The sequence below is a fragment of the Oryzias latipes genome, chromosome 14, assembly GCF_002234675.1.
Source record: "Oryzias latipes chromosome 14, ASM223467v1".
NCBI classification, from domain to species: domain Eukaryota; kingdom Metazoa; phylum Chordata; class Actinopteri; order Beloniformes; family Adrianichthyidae; genus Oryzias; species Oryzias latipes.
In genome coordinates this window covers 1,578,454-1,601,093 of record NC_019872.2, presented here as the reverse complement: position 1 = coordinate 1,601,093, position 22,640 = coordinate 1,578,454, and the positions used below count along the sequence as shown (strand labels likewise).

Here is a 22,640-nt window from a genome sequence, read left to right as displayed (position 1 = left end):
GAGGGCTCTTTGTGGATGAAGGTTAGGGCGTATCTGTGGATGAAGGTGAGGGTTGTCTGTGGATGAAGGTGAGGGTGTGTCTGTGGATGAAGGTGAGGGCGTGTCTGTGGATGAAGGTGAAGGCGTGTCTGTGGATGAAGGTGAGGGCGTGTCTGTGGATGAAGGTGAGGGCGTGTCTGTGGATGAAGGTGAGGGCGTGTCTGTTGATGAAGGTGAGGGCGTGTCTGTGGATGAAGGTGAGGGCGTGTCTGTGGATGAAGGTGAGGGCGTGTCTGTGGATGAAGGTGAGGGCGTGTCTGTGGATGAAGGTGAAGGCGTGTCTGTGGATGAAGGTGAGGGCGTGTCCGTGGATGAAGGTGAGGGCGTGTCTGTGGATGAAGGTGAGGGCGTATCTGTGGATGAAGGTGAGGGTGTGTCTGTGGATGAAGGTGAGGGCGTGTCTGTGGATGAAGGTGAGGGCGTGTCTGTGGATGAAGGTGAGGGCGTGTCTGTGGATGAAGGTGAGGGCGTGTCTGTGGATGAAGGTGAGGGCGTGTCTGTGGATGAAGGTGAGGGCGTGTCTGTGGATGAAGGTGAGGGCTCTTTGTGGATGAAGGTTAGGGCGTATCTGTGGATGAAGGTGAGGGTTGTCCGTGGATGAAGGTGAGGGCGTGTCTGTTCATGAAGGTGAAAGCGTGTCTGTGGATGAAGGTGAAGGCGTGTCTGTGGATGAAGGTGAGGGCGTGTCTGTGGATGAAGGTCAGGGTGTGTCTGTGGATGAAGGTGAGGGTTGTCTGTGGATGAAGGTGAGGGTTGTTTGTGGATGAAGGTGAAGGCGTGTCTGTGGATGAAGGTGAGGGCGTGTCTGGATGAAGGTGAGGGTTGTCTGTGGATGAAGGTGAGGGCGTGTCTGTTGATGAAGGTGAGGGCGTGTCTGTGGATGAAGGTGAAGGCGTGTCTGTGGATGAAGGTGAGGGCGTGTCTGTGGATGAAGGTGAGGGCGTGTCTGTGGATGAAGGTGAGGGCGTGTCTGTGGATGAAGGTGAGGGCGTGTCTGTGGATGAAGGTGAGGGCGTGTCTGTGGATGAAGGTGAGGGCGTGTCTGTGGATGAAGGTGAGGGCGTGTCTGTGGATGAAGGTGAGGGCGTGTCTGTGGATGAAGGTGAGGGCGTGTCTGTGGATGAAGGTGAGGGCGTGTCTGTGGATGAAGGTGAGGGCGTGTCTGTTGATGAAGGTGAGGGCGTGTCTGTGGATGAAGGTGAGGGCATGTCTGTGGATTAAGGTGAGGGCGTGTCTGTGGATGAAGGTGAGGGCGTGTCTGTGGATGAAGGTGAGGGCGTGTCTGTTGATGAAGGTGAGGGCGTGTCTGTGGATGAAGGTGAAGGCGTGTCTGTGGATGAAGGTGAGGGCGTGTCCGTGGATGAAGGTGAGGGCGTGTCTGTGGATGAAGGTGAGGGCGTGTCTGTGGATGAAGGTGAGGGCTCTTTGTGGATGAAGGTTAGGGCGTATCTGTGGATGAAGGTGAGGGTTGTCTGTGGATGAAGGTGAGGGTGTGTCTGTGGATGAAGGTGAGGGCGTGTCTGTGGATGAAGGTGAAGGCGTGTCTGTGGATGAAGGTGAGGGCGTGTCTGTGGATGAAGGTGAGGGTGTGTCTGTGGATGAAGGTGAGGGCGTGTCTGTGGATGAAGGTGAGGGCGTGTCTGTGGATGAAGGTGAGGGTGTGTCTGTGGATGAAGGTTGTCTGTGGATGAAGGTGAGGGTTGTCTGTGGATGAAAGTGAGGGCGTGTCTGTGGATGAAGGTGAGGGCGTGTCTGTGGATGAAGGTGAGGGCGTGTCTGTGGATGAAGGTGAGGGCGTGTCTGTTGATGAAGGTGAGGGCGTGTCCGTGGATGAAGGTGAGGGCGTGTCTGTGGATGAAGGTGAGGGCGTGTCTGTGGATGGAGGTGAGGGCGTGTCTGTGGATGAAGGTGAGGGCGTGTCTGTGGATGAAGGTGAGGGTTGTCTGTGGATGAAGGTGAGGGTTGTCTGTGGATGAAGGTGAGGGTTGTCTGTGGATGAAGGTGAGGGCGTGTCTGTGGATGAAGGTGAGGGCGTGTCTGTGGATGAAGGTGAGGGCGTGTCTGTGGATGAAGGTGAGGGCGTGTCTGTGGATGAAGGTGAGGGTTGTCTGTGGATGAAGGTGAGGGCGTGTCTGTTGATGAAGGTGAAGGCGTGTCTGTGGATGAAGGTGAAGGCGTGTCTGTGGATGAAGGTGAGGGTGTGTCTGTGGATGAAGGTGAGGGTTGTCTGTGGATGAAGGTGAGGGCGTGTCTGTGGATGAAGGTGAGGGCGTGTCTGTGGATGAAGGTGAGGGCGTGTCTGTGGATGAAGGTGAGGGTTGTCTGTGGATGAAGGTGAGGGTTGTCTGTGGATGAAGGTGAGGGCGTGTCTGTGGATGAAGGTGAGGGCGTGTCTGTGGATGAAGGTGAGGGCTCTTTGTGGATGAAGGTTAGGGCGTATCTGTGGATGAAGGTGAGGGTTGTCTGTGGATGAAGGTGAGGGTTGTCTGTGGATGAAGGTGAGGGTTGTTTGTGGATGAAGGTGAGGGTTGTCTGTGGATGAAGGTGAGGGCGTGTCTGTGGATGAAGGTGAGGGTTGTATGTGGATGAAGGTGAGGGTTGTCTGTGGATGAAGGTGAGGGCGTGTCTGTGGATGAAGGTGAGGGCGTGTCTGTGGATGAAGGTGAGGGTTGTCTGTTGATGAAGGTGAGGGCGTGTCTGTGGATGAAGGTGAGGGTTGTCTGTGGATGAAGGTGAGGGCGTGTCTGTGGATGAAGGTGAGGGCGTGTCTGTTGATGAAGGTGAGGGCGTGTCTGTGGATGAAGGTGAGGGCGTGTCTGTGGATGAAGGTGAGGGTTGTCTGTGGATGAAGGTGAGGGCGTGTCTGTTGATGAAGGTGAGGGCGTGTCTGTGGATGAAGGTGAGGGTTGTCTGTGGATGAAAGTGAGGGCGTGTCTGTTGATGAAGGTGAGGGCGTGTCTGTGGATGAAGGTGAGGGCGTGTCTGTGGATGAAGGTGAGGGTTGTCTGTGGATGAAGGTGAGGGCGTGTCTGTTGATGAAGGTGAGGGCGTGTCTGTGGATGAAGGTGAGGGCGTGTCTGTGGATGAAAGTGAGGGCGTGTCTGTGGATGAAGGTGAGGGCATGTCTGTGGATGAAGGTTAGGGCGTATCTGTGGATGAAGGTGAGGGTTGTTTGTGGATGAAGGTGAGGGCGTGTCTGTTGATGAAAGTGAGGGCGTGTCTGTGGATGAAGGTGAAGGCGTGTCTGTGGATGAAGGTGAGGGCGTGTCTGTGGATGAAGGTGAGGGCTGACTGTGGATGAAGGTGAGGGCGTGTCTGTTGATGAAGGTGAGGGCGTGTCCGTGGATGAAGGTGAGGGCGTGTCTGTGGATGAATTGAGGGCGTGTCTGTGGATGAAGGTGAGGGTGTGTCTGTGGATGAAGGTTGTCTGTGGATGAAGGTGAGGGTTGTCTGTGGATGAAAGTGAGGGCGTGTCTGTGGATGAAGGTGAGGGCATGTCTGTGGATTAAGGTGAGGGCGTGTCTGTGGATGAAGGTGAGGGCGTGTCTGGATGAAATTGAGGGCTCTTTGTGGATGAAGGTGAGGGCGTGTCTGTGGATGAAGATGAAGGCGTGTCTGTGGATGAAGGTGAGAGCGTGTCTGTGGATGAAGGTGAGGGCGTGTCTGTGGATGAAGGTGAGGGCGTGCTTGTGGATGGAGGTGAGGGTTGTCTGTGGATGAAGGTGAGGGTTGTCTGTGGATGAAGGTGAGGGCGTGTCTGTTGATGAAGGTGAGGGCGTGTCTGTTGATGAAGGTGAGGGCGTGTCTGTGGATGAAGGTGAAGGCGTGTCTGTGGATGAAGGTGAGGGCGTGTCTGTGGATGAAGGTGAGGGCGTGTCTGTGGATGAAGGTGAGGGCGTGTCTGTTGATGAAGGTGAGGGCGTGTCTGTGGATGAAGGTGAGGGCGTGTCTGTGGATGAAGGTGAGGGCGTGTCTGTGGATGAAGGTGAGGGCGTGTCTGTTGATGAAGGTGAGGGCGTGTCTGTGGATGAAGGTGAAGGCGTGTCTGTGGATGAAGGTGAGGGCGTGTCTGTGGATGAAGGTGAGGGCGTGTCTGTTGATGAAGGTGGCGTGTCTGTGGATGAAGGTGAGGGCGTGTCTGTGGATGAAGGTGAGGGCGTGTCTGTGGATGAAGGTGAGGGCGTGTCTGTTGATGAAGGTGAGGGCGTGTCTGTGGATGAAGGTGAGGGCGTGTCTGTGGATGAAGGTGAGGGCGTGTCTGTGGATGAAGGTGAGGGCGTGTCTGTTGATGAAGGTGAGGGCGTGTCTGTGGATGAAGGTGAGGGCGTGTCTGTGGATGAAGGTGAGGGCGTGTCTGTGGATGAAGGTGAGGGCGTGTCTGTTGATGAAGGTGAGGGCGTGTCTGTGGATGAAGGTGAGGGTTGTCCGTGGATGAAAGTGAGGGCGTGTCTGTGGATGAAGGTGAGGGCGTGTCTGTGGATGAAGGTGAGGGCGTGTCTGTTGATGAAGGTGAGGGCGTGTCTGTGGATGAAGGTGAGGGCGTGTCTGTTGATGAAGGTGAAGGCGTGTCTGTGGATGAAGGTGAGGGCGTGTCTGTGGATGAAGGTGAAGGCGTGTCTGTGGATGAAGGTGAGGGCGTGTCTGTGGATGAAGGTGAGGGCGTGTCTGTTGATGAAGGTGGCGTGTCTGTGGATGAAGGTGAGGGCGTGTCTGTGGATGAAGGTGAGGGCGTGTCTGTGGATGAAGGTGAGGGCGTGTCTGTTGATGAAGGTGAGGGCGTGTCTGTGGATGAAGGTGAGGGCGTGTCTGTGGATGAAGGTGAGGGCGTGTCTGTGGATGAAGGTGAGGGCGTGTCTGTTGATGAAGGTGAGGGCGTGTCTGTGGATGAAGGTGAGGGCGTGTCTGTGGATGAAGGTGAGGGCGTGTCTGTGGATGAAGGTGAGGGCGTGTCTGTTGATGAAGGTGAGGGCGTGTCTGTGGATGAAGGTGAGGGTTGTCCGTGGATGAAAGTGAGGGCGTGTCTGTGGATGAAGGTGAGGGCGTGTCTGTGGATGAAGGTGAGGGCGTGTCTGTTGATGAAGGTGAGGGCGTGTCTGTGGATGAAGGTGAGGGCGTGTCTGTTGATGAAGGTGAAGGCGTGTCTGTGGATGAAGGTGAGGGCGTGTCTGTGGATGAAGGTGAGGGCGTGTCTGTGGATGAAGGTGAGGGCGTGTCTGTGGATGAAGGTGAGGGCTCTTTGTGGATGAAGGTGAAGGCGTGTCTGTGGATGAAGGTGAGGGTTGTCTGTGGATGAAGGTGAGGGTGTGTCTGGATGAAGTTGAGGACTCTTTGTGGATGAAGGTGAGGGCGTGTCTGGATGTGGGTGAGGGCGTGTCTGGATGAAGGTGAGGGTTGTCTGTGGATGAAAGTGAGGGCGTGTCTGTGGATGAATGTGAGGGCGTGTCTGTGGATGAAGGTGAGGGCGTGTCTGTGGATGAAAGTGAGGGTGTGTCTGGATGAAGTTGAGGACTCTTTGTGGATGAAGGTGAGGGCGTGTCTGGATGTGGGTGAGGGCGTGTCTGGATGAAGGTGAGGGTTGTCTGTGGATGAAAGTGAGGGCGTGTCTGTGGATGAATGTGAGGGCGTGTCTGTGGATGAATGTGAGGGCGTGTCTGTGGATGAAGGTGAGGGCGTGTCTGTGGATGAAGGTGAGGGCGTGTCTGTGGATGAAGGTGAGGGCTCTTTGTGGATGAAGGTGAAGGCGTGTCTGTGGATGAAGGTGAGGGTTGTCTGTGGATGAAGGTGAGGGTGTGTCTGGATGAAGTTGAGGACTCTTTGTGGATGAAGGTGAGGGCGTGTCTGGATGTGGGTGAGGGCGTGTCTGGATGAAGGTGAGGGTTGTCTGTGGATGAAAGTGAGGGCGTGTCTGTGGATGAATGTGAGGGCGTGTCTGTGGATGAAGGTGAGGGCGTGTCTGTGGATGAAGGTGAGGGCGTGTCTGTGGATGAAGGTGAGGGCTCTTTGTGGATGAAGGTGAAGGCGTGTCTGTGGATGAAGGTGAGGGTTGTCTGTGGATGAAGGTGAGGGTGTGTCTGGATGAAGTTGAGGACTCTTTGTGGATGAAGGTGAGGGCGTGTCTGGATGTGGGTGAGGGCGTGTCTGGATGAAGGTGAGGGTTGTCTGTGGATGAAAGTGAGGGCGTGTCTGTGGATGAATGTGAGGGCGTGTCTGTGGATGAAGGTGAGGGCGTGTCTGTGGATGAAGGTGAGGGCGTGTCTGTGGATGAAGATGAAGGCGTGTCTGTGGATGAAGGTGAGAGCGTGTCTGTGAAAGAAAGGGGAGGGCGTGTCTGTGGATGAAGGTGAGGGTTGTCTGTGGATGAAGGTGAGGGTTGTCTGTGGATGAAGGTGAGGGTTGTCTGTGGATGAAGGTGAGGGCGTGTCTGTTGATGAAGGTGAGGGCGTGTCTGTGGATGAAGGTGAAGGCGTGTCTGTGGATGAAGGTGAGGGCGTGTCTGTGGATGAAGGTGAGTGCGTGTCTGTGGATGAAGGTGAGGGTTGTCTGTGGATGAAGGTGAGGGCGTGTCTGTGGATGAAGGTGAGGGCGTGTCTGTGGATGAAGGTGAAGGCGTGTCTGTGGATGAAGGTGAGGGTGTGTCTGTGGATGAAGGTGAAGGCGTGTCTGTGGATGAAGGTGAGGGTGTGTCTGTGGATGAAGGTGAGGGCGTGTCTGTGGATGAAGGTGAGGGCGTGTCTGTTGATGAAGGTGAGGGCGTGTCTGTGGATGAAGGTGAGGGCGTGCCTGTGGATGAAGGTGAGGGCGTGTCTGTGGATGAAGGTGAGGGCGTGTCTGTTGATGAAGGTGAGGGCGTGTCTGTGGATGAAGGTGAGGGTTGTCCGTGGATGAAAGTGAGGGCGTGTCTGTGGATGAAGGTGAGGGCGTGTCTGTGGATGAAGGTGAGGGCGTGTCTGTTGATGAAGGTGAGGGCGTGTCTGTGGATGAAGGTGAGGGCGTGTCTGTGGATGAAGGTGAGGGCGTGTCTGTGGATGAAGGTGAGGGTTGTCTGTGGATGAAGGTGAGGGTGTGTCTGGATGAAGTTGAGGACTCTTTGTGGATGAAGGTGAGGGCGTGTCTGGATGTAGGTGAGGGCGTGTCTGGATGAAGGTGAGGGTTGTCTGTGGATGAAAGTGAGGGCGTGTCTGTGGATGAATGTGAGGGCGTGTCTGTGGATGAAGGTGAAGGTTGTCTGTGGATGAAGGTGAGGGTGTGTCTGGATGAAGTTGAGGACTCTTTGTGGATGAAGGTGAGGGCGTGTCTGGATGTAGGTGAGGGCGTGTCTGGATGAAGGTGAGGGTTGTCTGTGGATGAAAGTGAGGGCGTGTCTGTGGATGAAGGTGAGGGTTGTCTGTGGATGAAGGTGAGTGCGTGTCTGGATGGAGGTGAGGGCTCTTTTTGGTTGAAGGTGAGGGCGTGTCTGTGGATGAAGGTGAGGGCGTGTCTGGATGAAGGTGAGGGTTGTCTGTGGATGAAGGTGAGTGCGTGTCTGGATGGAGGTGAGGGCTCTTTTTGGTTGAAGGTGAGGGCGTGTCTGTGGATGAAGGTGAGGGCGTGTCTGGATGAAGGTGAGGGCGTGTCTTTGGATGAAGTTAAAGGCGTGTCTGTTGATGAAGGTGAGGGCGTGTCTGTGGATGACGGTGAGGGCGTGTCTGTGGATGAAGGTGAGGGTTGTCTGTGGATGAAGGTGAGGGTTGTCTGTGGATGAAGGTGAGGGCGTGTCTGTGGATGAAGGTGAGGGCGTGTCTGGATGAAGGTGAGGGTTGTCTGTGGATGAAGGTGAGGGCGTGTCTGTGGATGAATGTGAGGACGTGCCTGTGGATGAATGTGAGGGTTGTTTGTGGATGAAGGTGAGGGCGTGTCCGTGGATGAAGGTGAGGGCGTGTCTGTGGATGAAGGTGAGGGCGTGTCTGTGGATGAAGGTGAGGGTTGTCTGCGGATGAAGGTGAGGGCTGTCTGTGGATGAATGTGAGGGCGTGTCTGTGGATGAATGTGAGGGTTGTCTGTGGATGAAGGTGAGGGCGTGTCGGGATTAAGGTGAGGGTTGTCTGTGGATGAAGGTGAGGGCGTGTCTGTGGATGAATGTGAGGGCGTGTCTGTGGATGAAGGTGAGGGCGTGTCGGGATTAAGGTGAGGGTTGTCTGTGGATGAAGGTGAGGGCGTGTCTGTGGATGAATGTGAGGGTTGTCTGTGGATGAAGGTGAGGGCGTGTCTGTGGATGAATGTGAGGGTTGTCTGTGGATGAAGGTGAGGGCCTGTCTGTGGATGAAGGTGAGGGCGTGTCTGTGGATGAAGGTGAGGGCCTGTCTGGATGAAGGTGAGGGCGTGTCTGTTGATGAAGGTGAGGGCGTGTCTGTGGATGAAGGTGAGGGCGTGTCTATGGATGAAGGTGAGGGCGTGTCTGTGGATGAAGGTGAGGGCGTGTCTGTGGATGAAGGTGAGGGCGTGTCTGGATGAAGGTGAGAGCATGTTTGGATGAAGGTGAGGGTTGTCTGTGGATGAAGGTGAGGGCGTGTCTGTGGATGAAGGTGAGGCCGTGTCTGGATGAAGGTGAGGGCGTGTCTGTGGATGAATGTGAGGGCGTGTCTGTGGATGAAGGTGAGGGCGTGTCTGTGGATGAAGGTGAGGGCGTGTCTGTGGATGAAGGTGAGGGCGTGTCTGTGGATGAAGGTGAGGGCGTGTCTGTGGATGAAAGTGAGGACGTGTCTGTTGATGAAGGTGAGGTTGTCTGTGGATGAAGGTGAGGGCGTGTCTGTGGATGAAGGTGAGGGCGTGTCTGTGGATGAAAGTGAGGACGTGTCTGTTGATGAAGGTGAGGGCGTGTCTGTGGATGAAGGTGAGGGCGTGTCTGTGGATGAATGTGAGGGCGTGTCTGTGGATGAAGGTGAGGGCGTGTCTTTGGATGAAGTTAAAGGCGTGTCTGTTGATGAAGGTGAGGGCGTGTCTGTGGATGACGGTGAGGGCGTGTCTGTGGATGAAGGTGAGGGTTGTCTGTGGATGAAGGTGAGGGTTGTCTGTGGATGAAGGTGAGGGCGTGTCTCTGGATGAATGTGAGGACGTGCCTGTGGATGAATGTGAGGGTTGTCTGTGGATGAAGGTGAGGGCGTGTCTGTGGATGAAGGTGAGGGCGTGTCTCTGGATGAATGTGAGGACGTGCCTGTGGATGAAGGTGAGGGTTGTCTGTGGATGAAGGTGAGGGCGTGTCTCTGGATGAATGTGAGGACGTGCCTGTGGATGAATGTGAGGGTTGTCTGTGGATGAAGGTGAGGGCGTGTCCGTGGATGAAGGTGAGGGCGTGTCTGTGGATGAAGGTGAGGGCGTGTCTGTGGATGAAGGTGAGGGTTGTCTGCGGATGAAGGTGAGGGCTGTCTGTGGATGAATGTGAGGGCGTGTCTGTGGATGAAGGTGAGGGCGTGTCTGGATTAAGGTGAGGGTTGTCTGTGGATGAAGGTGAGGGCGTGTCTGTGGATGAAGGTGAGGGTTGTCTGTGGATGAAGGTGAGGGTTGTCTGTGGATGAAGGTGAGGGCGTGTCTGTGGATGAATGTGAGGGTTGTCTGTGGATGAAGGTGAGGGCGTGTCTGTGGATGAAGGTGAGGGCGTGTCTGTGGATGAAGGTGAGGGCCTGTCTGGATGAAGGTGAGGGCGTGTCTGTGGATGAAGGTGAGGGCGTGTCTGTGGATGAAGGTGAGGGCGTGTCTGTTGATGAAGGTGAGGGAGTGCCTGTGGATGAAGGTGAGGGCGTGTCTGTGGATCAAGGTGGGGGCGTGCATGAGAGAGAAAAGCGCAGAGCTGATCCATGACCTGTTGCTCACGTTTATGACTGCACAGATGATTCTCTGTTTCAGTTTGTTGAATAAAAACTAAGCCAGGTCAGATTAAATCCAGACTTTCTCTCTGTTCTTCCAAATGTCAAAATGAAATGTAGAGAAGTTCTAAAATGAATACTACAGCTGATAAATTTACTGAGGGTGAAAAAATGGATAATGATGCTGTTCAATTGTGGAAAATGTATGCGTGTATGCATCACACATATCCCATAGTGCATCTCGACCAAGCATTGTGTCACTGTAACTGTGGTGCATTCAAATACAACAGGACAAATGATAGACCATGTAGCATGTAGCCTACTAGCCTTCGGATGTAAAGTAACTGCTAAAGAGTATGTTAACAAAAGACAAGTCTTGAATATTATTATTCCTATTTGACCCTAAACTATAATATCAGCTGGCTGTCTGTCTACAGAGACACCGAAGTAGCAGCAGAAAGCGGCTTTTGCAGCAGGATGGATGGAGAGCGTACCTGAATATGAATGAACCCAGACATGAAAACATGATTACTGATGCTTTTGTGCTTTTTACAATAAAAAAAAAAAGATCTCTAAAGATCGTCTGTGTCTTCCATGCAATGTAATGAGACACACAGACAGAAATGTGAAAGTATCTGCTGTGAATCCAAATATTTTTCACATCTGTGTTTAGGAGTGACTTATGACGTGATAAATTATTTCGTTTGCACAAATGAATTAATGTGGCGGAACGGAATATTAATTTGTGGGAATAAGATATTTATTTCACCCATGTCAGGTCACGGGCTCAGTACTTTCTAGTTGGCGATGCACAGTTGTTCAAGAGAAAGTTTTAAACTGGCACTTCATAAACGTTACTGATCCCTTTAAAGCATTAATACAAGTGGCTATAATTTCTTAATGTGGCTTTAAATTCAAAACATGACATCAGTAAATAAAACAACAAAAGGAACGGCATATGTTTAGGGGTCAGAAGGGCTTTTATAGGATTACAAACTCTGTTACAAACTATCTATAAAATTGTCAAAGTACAGCATCTGTGTGATATTTTGCAAGGACATTCTCTGCAGCCTACAAGCTGTGACTCATATTGAATGTGGATTGTTTGCTGTTATTAAAACTCAAACGTTTAAGTTCTTTTAAGGGCTGCAGTTTTAAACAAGTTCTGAACATTGATCTCTCTGTTCTCCCGGTGATTTAATACATATATGCATCCAGGAAAAAGACATACATAAGGCAACTTTACAAATATATTTTAATAAAAAGTAGGAATGGTGGTTCGATCTGTGAATCGTTGGGCTTGATTTGTGAATTGAATCGGACCGCCACCTACGCATTGATCCACAGCCCGATTCACAACAAAAAGTGATCTCATCAGTTTGGTGAATACTTTTGGTGCAGTCATGTCTGTGGAGTAGTGAATCTTGTGTTTTTGCTTTCCAGGAGGCCTGGTATGAGTTTCGTATCATGGCTGTAATGGATGATACAATCAGCGAGCCCAGTAATGTTGTTGGAGTTTCGAGCACAGGTGAGCTTATCAGCATCTACTACACTGGCATTTCAGATGGGTGTCTCACAGAGTTGGATAGTAAAAGAAAACCCTACTGAAATTAATTTAACATCTAGATTGGGGCCTAATTTACTACAATCTTCAATGAAGTATAAGTGCTTTTTATTTTTGATTTCCAGGTGATTTATAAAGACAATATGCAAAGGATAATAGCAACAAATGAATATGGATTTAGTGTGCTATGGACTGTATACATTAATGAAGAGTGGAGAACTGAGGTGCTCACTGCGCCCTCCCCCTGACTGTCGTGACTGTCCACCGGGTTGCACTGTTCTCAGTCCGTTCCGACCGCATATCGCCGTGGGCGGAGATTGGCCCATATACAAGGGCGCAAGTGGTCTGCGGTGGTGTCGGCCACCCACCGACCCGTTTTAAAACACGGACCGAGTAGTCTAACAGTTAGTGTAAATTTGAGTATGCGTGTAGATCTGGATAAAATCCCAACCAAGCATCAGGGATGCATTGCATTTCCTAAATATGACGTATTTATTTATAAAAAAGCTTGAAATGTCTTTTATCTGTTGCATCTTGTACAAAAACATCAACACCGTGACCTGGGTCTGATTTTTGCAATGATCAGAGTTGTTTTCTTTTTAAAATCTGACCAAAATTAAGCATTTCATGGGCATCTCTTACAGATTTACAGACTTTTTCAGTATGGCGTCACTCTTTACGTATCTTGGACAATGGCAACAAGCATTTCTAGCAACATAACTCACTGGGTTAGATATCAAATTAGTTTAAAACCGAAAAATTATATGACTAAACTATAATAGTAGATTATCATGTTTTATACCATGGTCAAAGCTTGATTCTGATTGGCTGCTGGTTGTGCATTAAAAAATGATAATCCACAGTGATAACGCACGCCTAAAAAAGAAGTTCCGGTCACACAGCTTAAATGTTTTGTATCATCGTATCATTGGCTTCTTTAAGACAACCTTTATCTTCATCATCTGGACAAAAACAAGCGGTAAGAGCTGAACTTTCTCTCTGAACTGATGCTTTATTCAACCCGCCGTGACTATCAGCATAGATATGGCTTTCCGCTGCCGCAGTCGAGGTCGGTGCGTGTTGTCCTGTTACCTTGAAAGCTGAATATCTGTGGTGTTTTAATTTGCCTATATGCCAGAATTGATGTAACTGAGTTTGTAAATGCTTGTCACCCAAACCCTGAAATGAAGAGGATTATTGAAGTTCAATAGTCAAAGTGCTGTACAAGAGAAAACACTCCCTCTACCTCAAATACAAATATAAAAATGTAAAAATCTACTGTACTATAATGATAAAAGTAAGCAAATACAACTTTTACTATCTTTTGTTATTTTTGCATAAAAATGACATTCAAATAGACAATTTCATAGGCCTTTGAAAATAACAAGCTGGCATCTTTGGCTGATTTTTTTTTAACCTTAAGAGCATTTATCACTACATGTATCACTTCATCACAAACACCTTCCAGAATGTTACAGGTTACAGTTTTGGGGCACAGCCCTAATCGTTTATTACCAACTGTTTATTTGCAAAAAAAAAAAAAAAAAAAAATGTATTAACCCTTGTGTTATCTTAGATGACCCCCCCCCCCCCCCCCCCCCTTACATTGACGTGTTCTCCCTACCATGACAAAGGTGGATAAAGGTGGAAAGATTTCATGTAATCCATGGTCACCAGTGAAGATCACAAATTTATTGAAGAAAAAAGGTTCAGAGCACTGTTTAGTGGGTCTAGATGACCCACCCCCAATGTCAAAGTGCCTTGGACAGCACAAAGGTTACCATGAGATTTATATTTCAGTTGTGGATAAGTTCAAATTAATGCTATCAGTGCTAGTTTACGTTGCCATAAAGCAGTTTGACTTGCTTTCAAATTCAGCGCATGTTGACTTAAGATCATGACAATCACCCAAATAATTAGAATGAAGATCACCCGTGTTTGTTTTTTTAATTGACTGCACTACACTTCCATGCATTACTGCGGTTTCCAGACCCACAGAAACGGCCGTTGATACGGCTGCTGCAAAAATTATGACAGCAAGGCCGACAAATTTGGATGTATGAATGTGTGTCTTGGCTCGATTTAGCGAAACCGACTGCAATAGTCTGACTGAAATGTGTTTCTTTTTGGTTTGGAAATTCCCTGAAAGATTATGTAAAAAGTTAGAAAAAGTTATAGAAAACCATGTCCAAAAAAGTGTATGAACGCTGCACAAAGCCTTTTGTAAAAGGAATGAATTTTAGACTTGAAACATTGGATTGAGCAACTATACATTAGGACTTAAACACTGTCCATAGAACCTAACCTGACAGAATCAAATGTAAAAGGATTTATGCTAAAGTAACAAGCAAACATGTGTTTCTATGCAACTGGAATTGTCACTTTAAAAAGTTATAATAAATAATGAGTTATTTAACATTAAGGAGCAGTTACATTTATTTTTTATTACATTTAGTTACATGTACAAGTTATATCTGGCTCTTTGAGGACAGCCACTATGCTGATGTGGCCCTCAGCCACTGGGCTAAGGTCTTACTCACTGCATATCTGTAAATGGTAACTGGCATGATAAACATGTTGGCAAAATGTGTTTGTGTGTCTTGCCCAATGATGCATCAGCAGGAACTGGCAGGGGGAGCATCACACCTGTAATACTTTGATCAGATGTTAACTGATCCCCCTCAGCAACACTGAGACTCCAGATCAGCTGCATGTTCAGAGAGGCACAAATAATGGCAAAGTACAATATACTCAACACAGGCAAATATTTGGCCTTAAGCTGTGAACAAGCACACACAGTCACAAACTTACAGCAGCATAGCAATGTCATTCCTGGAAGGAGACTAATAGCTTAAACTCCAAAACATCTAACATGGGCTGTCACGCAGATGTCCTCATTCCTGATCCGATTCATCGTGGTCACTCCTCAGCATCTTCATCTCTGCTACCTGCAGCTTGAGTTCCTCTCATTTACGCACAGATACTTTGTCTTCTTTTGGCTGACCTTCATTCCTCTTTCCAGAGCATCCTTCAATTTTCTAGATGTTCCCTCACCTTCCCCCTGCTCCCAATACACGCTTGTGCGTGCCTGCATTTGCATGTGTGTGAGAGAGATTTTGTTTCTCTGTGTGTGTCTGTCAGCAATTCTGTTAAGAAATTAAACATAGACAGCATGCATGCTGCATACTGAATAGTGAAAAACGCTTTCTTGTTCACTCTAAAAGTAGTAAACCTAATTCTAGAGTAGTCAGGGCCTCACCATGAACCAAGAATGCTGTTTTGTTTCTGACAGAAGATTGAGAGGGTGATGTCTGACAGATTTACCTTCATGATCATTTGTAGGCAGTACATAATGTCAAATTGAAATAATTTGTCTTTATAGAATTTTATTTCAACCACAAAGAAAACATATAAATAAACATAAGAGTTAAAAAAGACAGCTAAAACAAAACGATGTGCTTGAAAAGCAGTGGGTAGAAGAAAAAAATCTTGTATGATCTCACCCTTTGTAACGACACCTCATATAGTGCATATGTCTATTTATAGTTTTTTCTTTCCTCAAAATATTCAAAATTACCTTCTGTAGAACACCTATGCAGAAGTGACATTTTTTTGTTTTTATTGATCATCTTTACTTTAAACCATTGTTGTAATATTGGGCTACATAAATAAAATGGAATTGAATACAAACAGCATGGAGTTAAAGTTGTGAGGCAGAGATGGCTGATGCGGTTGGTGCTCAGTCTCTCTAGAACCCAGCCTAATATCAGGCTTTCTGAGCAGACTGCAGCAGATCAGAGCTGCTACGTGTTGCAGAGGCAACTTTGCATTTTGCTCCCTCAGCATAGTTAAATTTAAGATCAATTTGCATGCAGGCTCCTTTGTGGCTCCCTGAAAAGTATGACATCATTGTTTTGCAAAGTCATGGTTCAATGAAAGTGCCTGCTATATACCAAAAATAGACCAACATGACTTAATCAGCAATCCTGCAGGTCTGATAGATTATAGATTCCAAGTTTAGACATTTGAAAAATGACTTATTGCTTGCCTTCAAGGGTCACAGAGTACACATCCCTGGTTTAACTAGCTTCTTGCTGCAGTAAGAGATGTTCCTGCAAACCTTGAATGAAAGAAATTATTCTGCTGCCCCCTACTGGTCATAATGTGGAACAACAGATAATCAAAGGCTCCTTCACATCTAAGTTGTGTAGCGTCAAGAATGACTGAGACTGAGCTGTATCGAATTTTTTTACCAACACTTTACATTTTGCTGTAATTTTTCCGCACCGAACCCTCAACCTACCAAAATTCAACAAGTCCTCAGAGAGAAGACAAGTTCAAGTCCAATTACAAACAGAATGTGATCGAGGAAAAATACGCTTGTTACAGCACTTGTGGTCTGACAAACCGCCATCGTCTTCTAATACATCTAAGACCTGGGCAGGGCCACAGGGGGACTGGAGCCCATGTCAGCCCAGCCATTCAGTCCTTTACAGCAGTGGTCTCCAACCTGAGCTGCAGACCAGTACCGGTCCATGGGACAGTTGGTACCAGGGACGCTGCTGTTACCAACTACTGTTAAATAAAATAAAATGAAATAAAAACATGCTTACATTTTTTTATTTTCTATATCTAATCTGATTTCAATGGAAGTTTTATTTTAGAAAACGGGAGTTTTTACAGAAAATCTGGATTTATTTATTTACATGGAAAGTTATTCCCACACACCAAAACAATAATGTGCAGTGGTGGACAACATTGTTGGTACCCCTCAGGTAAAGAAAGAAAGTCCACAATGCTCACTGAAATGACTCGAAGTGCTCAAAATTAACAATAAATTAAAATGTATTGAAAATTAAATATTCAAAATCAGCCATTACTTTTGAGTTGATGATTTACAGAATTATTTTAAAAAACAAACCAATGAAATAGGGCTGGACTAAAATGATGGTACCTCCATAAAAGACTGAGAACTAATTGCCCAGGGGGTCATGATGAACTCAGGTATGTCCTTTAATTGACATCACAGCTGTTTTCAAAGCCATAATCAGTCAGTCTGCCTATTTAAAAAGAGACAAATAGTCACGTTGCTGTTTGGTGAAAAGGTATGAACCACACTGAACATGGACAACAGAAAGGGAAGGAGAGAATTGTCCCAGGACATTAGAAACAAAGTTATAGACAAACATGGTAAAGGTAGAGGCTATAAAACCATCTCTAAGCAGCTTGACGTTCCTGTGACCACAGTGGCAGATATTATTCAGAAGTTTAAGACCCACGGGACAGTAACCAACCTCCCTGGACGATGGAAGAGGAACATTGATGACAAATGGAGGAGACGGATAGTTGGAACTGTATCCAAAGAGCCCAAAACAACCTCCAAAGACATTAAAGGTGAACACCTAGATCAAGGTACATCAGTGTCAGATCGCACCATTCCTCGTTGTTTGAGCCATAGTGGACTTCATGGGAGACGACCAAGGAGGACACCACTGTTGAAAGGAAATTAGAAAAAAGCCAGACTGGAATTTGCAAAAATGCATGTTGACAAGCCACAAAGCTTCTGGGAAGATGTCCTTTGGACAGAGGAGATTGCCTCAAAAGGTTGTGCAACAAAATATGAAGCTATGGGTCCATCATTTTAGTCCAGCCCTATTTCATTAGGTTGTTTTTTTTAAATAATTCTGTTTATCAACAACTCAAAAGTAATGGCTGATTTTGAATATTTAATTTTCAATAAATTTTAATTTATTGTTAATTTTGAGCACTTCAAGTCATTTCAGTGAGCATTGTGGACTTTCTTTCTTTACCTGAGGGGTACCAACAATGTTGTCCACCACTGTATAGTATTCAGCAAGCAGCTGTCTAATGTCATGAGGATGCTGCTAATAAAGTGGCTCAAATGGTGGATTCACATTTATTATATCTAGAAAATACCCGTTTTTGTGACCTTTTTTGTATTTATCCGTCTGATCTTAAATATCAGGCGAGGCTGAAGTTGGCGTCTGATTTTTTAGCTTCCACTTTGACAGTTATAGGTTTTTTTTTTTTTTTTTAACTTGTCCTGTCCAACAGCTAGGCAAACAGATGAGAGCTGAGGGCCTCTTGTGTTGGACATATTTTATTTTAACAAGAGGGGTTATTCATCTTCAGACAAACCAAAGGTATGTCTGAATAAACCCCTTTTGTAATTGAGGCCAAAATTTATTAATTTCAATCATGTTTGAAAATCTTTGGTGTTGGACCGGACGGAAAAGGAAAGAGGGGAAGAAGAGAGAGGGACGGTAGAGAGAGGGGGGGGTAGGAGGGTGATAATAGGAGGGGAAGGGGGGTAAGACCATGAAGCAGCATAGAGCAGACAGGTTTACTGGTTGTTTATCGTTACGGTACGGTTCAAATGTAGTACAAAAAGGGCGGGGCCTGTTCACACACACTCAAATATTATCAACACACCTGCTAGCCGCAAAAATGTCCACATGTCAACATGCACACAAAACAGATAGTGTTCACGAACGCATACCTATGCCTTTAAACCAACTAGTGTGAAATCTTTCATTCATTCAATCATGCAAACTATTAGTGCAAAGGTGAGCTAACACCTGTGCTCAGGTGAGTGTTTATGTTCTTCTAAAATGGATGGTGGAATGTGAAAAGGAGGACGAGCGCCCAGCCACCCCCACACCCATACCCCCGCCGCAGCAGCAGCGGCAGCCGGAGCCCCCCCAACGCCACACGGGAACAGGCAGGGAACAACCGCCCCCCGGGCGACCAAGACCGCCACCCAGGCCAGGGCCAGCAGGACCGCCGCGAGGCCCCCAGAGCCAGAGAGCAGGGAGGCGCAGAGGGAAAGAGAGCGCCGCCCCAGCCCAGCCAGGAAAGCAGCCCCCCGCCGCGCCGGAAGAGCCCAACGCAGGGCCCCACCGGAGAGGGACGCCCACAGCCCCAGACGAGCACCCCACCACCACCCAGGAGTTCCGGGCATCCCCCCGCCCCGACCCCAGGTACGAGCCAGGACCCCCCAAGGGAGACCCGCTCCGCACTCCAGGCAGCCACCCACCCGGCCCACGGTTGGTCCAGGTAGGAGCAAGGCAGGGGCCCGCCGCCCCCGCCCAGGAAGGGGGAACCCCGGGGAAAAAAGGGCGGCCCACAAGGGATGTTATAAATATGGCCCGACCAGGCTCGGCCATGTTGGAAGTTTGGCGGGGCCCAGCGCCCAGGGGCAAGGACCAGGACCCACCCCCCAGGGACACGAACACCCCCGGCTCAGGTGTAATATGAACCCCCCCACCGTGCGGAGAGAGCACCGCCGGGCCCAGGGAGCCGGCACCCAAGGGACACGGCCACCATCGCCAAGGGGCCCGCACCCCCCACCAGGGAAGGGGTAGGGGACAGATGGACCCAGGTCCCACCTTCCTTGTAAAATGTGTGTGCGTGTATGGGTGTTTGAGAGGGTGTTTGTGTGCATGTGTGTGTGTTTATGTTTGAATGTATATATTGAAGGGGGAGGGGTGTGTGTACTAAGGGGGGTGCAGTTAAAATTGGCGAGTAGGGCACTAAGGGGACATCTCCTGATTACTCACAGTGATGTCCCCTCACCCTCCACACCAAGGGGCCCTAAATGTCTAAGGTGCGGTTAAAATTGGCGGGTAGGGTGCCAGGAGGACATCTGCTGCTTGCTTGCAGTGATGTCCAAGCACCCCCCCTACCAAGGACCCTACATGTCTAAGGTGCAAATAAAACCGAAAGAGGGGGGGCCCACTCCATACGGCAACCATAGGAGGGGGGCCACTCCCAAGTAGCCCCCCCCCAAGGCGCATCGCAGGCTAGACCCCCCACCCCCTCACCCTAATATGAGGTTATATAAGGAAGGGGGTAAGTTGGGGACAGCTGGTAGACTGTCCCCCGGTGGTCAAACAGCCGTCCCCCAGCCCACCCCCAGCAAAGGGGCCAGGGCCACCCAGCCCAGGGGCCCACCCCCGGAGGCGCCGATACCCCAGGCCCGGCACCACCCACCCCACACAGAGAGAGAGGAGCCAGAAAGCGTCGCCCCCCCCCGGAGCAAGCCCAGGCCCCCACCCCCAGACGCCGGCCCTAGAAGAGCTCTGGTCAGGCCTCGACGGGACCGAGGAGGCCAACCGGCCGAGGCAACCACTGATTGCCTCAGCGGAGACCCCGACCCGCTAGCCCCCCCGACCCGTACTAATAATGGGCCCCCCCTCCCCCCCAGAACGCCCCCCCACAGGACAGGGCCGACAAGCCCCCCACCCCACCCCACCCCAGACCCCGCACCCGAAGCGGGTGACACCCAGAGCGACCGGGGGCCCCGAGAGGGTTGTCCCGTCCCAGAGCCAGGGAAGGGCCGATCCCAGCCCCAGGTGCAGATGGGCAGCCCATCCGGCGCCGCTGGGCCCCCCCCACCCGAGCAGGGCCCCCCGCCAACCCCCCCCAGCACAGGCAAAGGGACCACCCCCCCAAGCCAAGCCAGACCACCACCCCACCCCCCCACCACGCACCCCCACACCCAAGCCCAGAGGACCACGCAGCGCCCCAGCCCGCCCCACCCAGGCACCGGACCCGACCCCCCGACCAACGGAGCCCCCCACCGCCCCCGCCAGGCACCGGAAGCCCCGACCCCCACCCCAAACCACGGCAGAAGGGCAAGGAGCAGCGACGACCAAGCCCTCCACCCCCTAAGTCATGGAGTCAACCACAGGAGACCAGAGAGACTGAATTCTTTCAAAGTTACTTGAGCTTTGGGCTGACATTTTTTCCAAGCTGATATGATCAAACAGCAGATTTCTGTGTTGACTTATGTTTATATTTTTCTTGTTTTTCCAATTTATTAAAATAGTTTTTTTGGCAATACAAAGAGTTATGAAAATGATAGATGCTAATCCTTCTTCTATATCGATGGCACTCATGTCACCAAGCACACAAAGTGACGGTGAGGCAGTGATTGAAACCTTAAGCCAGACTGATAAATCGGCACATACCTGCTGCCAGAGAGCCTGGACAGGAGTGCAGAACCACAGTGCATGCATGTAATTGTCGGGTAGATTATTATCACAGTGCTCGCAAATGTCTGAGTTACTGAGACCCATCTTGAACATATTTTAATGGTTCTTACACCAAATCTACAAATAAAGTTAGAAGCCGCCGCAGATATTTTACGGATGAAGATGAAGATAAACTTAACCCTCAAAAGTTAAGAGAAACTGTAGGCAAAAACAAAAATCAGACACTCACTTGAGCCTTGTACAGTCCAGTCCATGAACGTATTAAACTAGTCTGTGGCCTGAAAAAGGCTGAGGACCACTGCCTTACAGGACCGCACACAGACCGACAAAGATGCTGAGTCTAGAGCTGCCATTCAAGAGGTATAGAGGAGAGCACCAAAGAGGAGGTTTCTCGATGCAGTGAAGGAAAACATGAAGGTAGCTGCTGTCAGAGTAGAGGATGCAGTAGAGTAGACAAGGTTAGATGGACGAAGCCAATTCACTGTAGTTACACCTGAAGAAAAAAGCTCAAAGGAAAAGAAGACAAAAACAGACATGCACTCACACATAAGGGAGGGTTTGGTGTCACCAATCAACCTGTAAAGCATGTTTTTGGACTCAGAGAGGAAGCCAGAGGAAAGTATGTACAGGGACACGGTCAAGGCTCCCAGCAGGGATTTGAACCAGGGCCTCCTGCTGTGAGGCATGAATGCTAACTACCTCACTGCAATCTGCAGCGTGGTAGTTAGTTAGTTTTTTGTTAAATATTTGTGATTTTCCTGAGCTCTTTTCCAACCCGGAAATAATACAACTGGATCTCTGAGGCTCCGCCCTTCTCTGTGTGTGGGTATCACCCATTTCATGACGTCATCCTACAGTCTGCCTTGGCAGTGTGTCTGCGTTTCTCCCACAGAAACAAACAACATCCGAACTTTTTGCAAAGATGGATGTGCATATTGTGCAAATAAAAGGAAAGAGTTTAGCCGATCACCACTGGCTCCACAGAGAAAGTGTGTGTGTGTTAGTCTGGGGGCGGAGCTGACAGCACAGACTCCTCCTGGAAGGGAGTCACTTTGTGACATCACAATGTAAGAACCAACTTGTTTTTGTGGATTGGGAGGGGCTGGTGCTCAGAGAGCAGGTTTTTAGAAGACTGATCAGAAATGCTTGAACTGATTGTCTTTTTGAGGAATAAACATTATCATACCCTTAAAAGCTCAAAAAATTTGTTTTGCATGATATAGTTCCCTTAAATGGAAAAATGTTGGGATTTGTTTTTTATATTATGGCCTGGTGGCCACAATATAAAATCATCAGCAGCACGAGGGTTAAAGTAATTTCCTTTGATCATCAGTGATTTAGTAAAAAGTCTCTTAGATTTGAAGTCACATCATGTCATTGGTAAATTATTAAAGCCTGACAGGGCAACACGCTCTTTCTAAAGGGACTCACAGCTATTCAAACAGTGTAATTAGCCATTATTCAGGAGAAAGAAATGCATGCTGACATAAGATTTAGTTTGGAGGATGCTACATCATCAGTGTAATAGCATACACAAGCTGACAGCACCACCACTTTATCATTGTGGTAATACTTTCTCAACATTTTATTATGATTCCCATCTTCCAGATTTCTTCCCCCCTCCAGAAATGGTGGATGAGCGTGGACTGACTCGGCCTGTCGTGGCTGGCATTGTGGCCACCATCTGCTTCCTCGCAGCAGCCATCCTGTTCAGCACAATGGCTGCCTTCTTTGTCAACAAGCAACGCCGGAAGAAACTCAAGAAGAAAAGAGGTGGGATGAAATATTAAAAGATCTTTTGCAACACAGCGTTTAACAAAGGCTGCAGTGCTACTATTAGAAAACTAACACGTCTTTCTGGTAAAAGCAGGATAATGCTCAAAAACGGCATCTAAAAAAGCAAAAGCTGTTAAGCTTTAAAACTGGGGTGTCCCAAACGTGCACCCTGCAGGCCAAATCAAACCCGTATACAGGCTTAATCCAGCCTGTGAAATTATTATGAAAGTATAAACGTGATTTTGAATGTATCAATAAAATAAACCGCTGCTCCAATTGAATCCAATTGACAGTGGAACAGCAGTTGTATTAAGCAAGTGCAGCCATGAGCTACTTTGTTTGCCCGCCATATTTATTATGGCTTCTACTTTTAACATTTCCTCATGTCACCCTCCAGTTTATAAG

The 22,640-nt window shown here is 49.0% G+C and overlaps 1 protein-coding gene across 3 annotated transcripts in view; it reads left to right on the top strand.

The window, feature by feature from the left end:
* The window catches only part of LOC101174449 (protein turtle homolog B-like), a 132,231-nt gene that overhangs the window by 79,455 nt on the left and 30,136 nt on the right, over positions 1-22,640 (top strand). For all 3 annotated transcript variants that reach the window (XM_023962303.1, XM_023962302.1, XM_023962305.1), the window contains exons 15-16: positions 11,322-11,406; positions 22,068-22,232. In XM_023962303.1, coding sequence (XP_023818071.1) covers positions 11,322-11,406; positions 22,068-22,232 — 250 coding nt within the window. The remainder of the gene's footprint in view (positions 1-11,321; positions 11,407-22,067; positions 22,233-22,640) is intronic.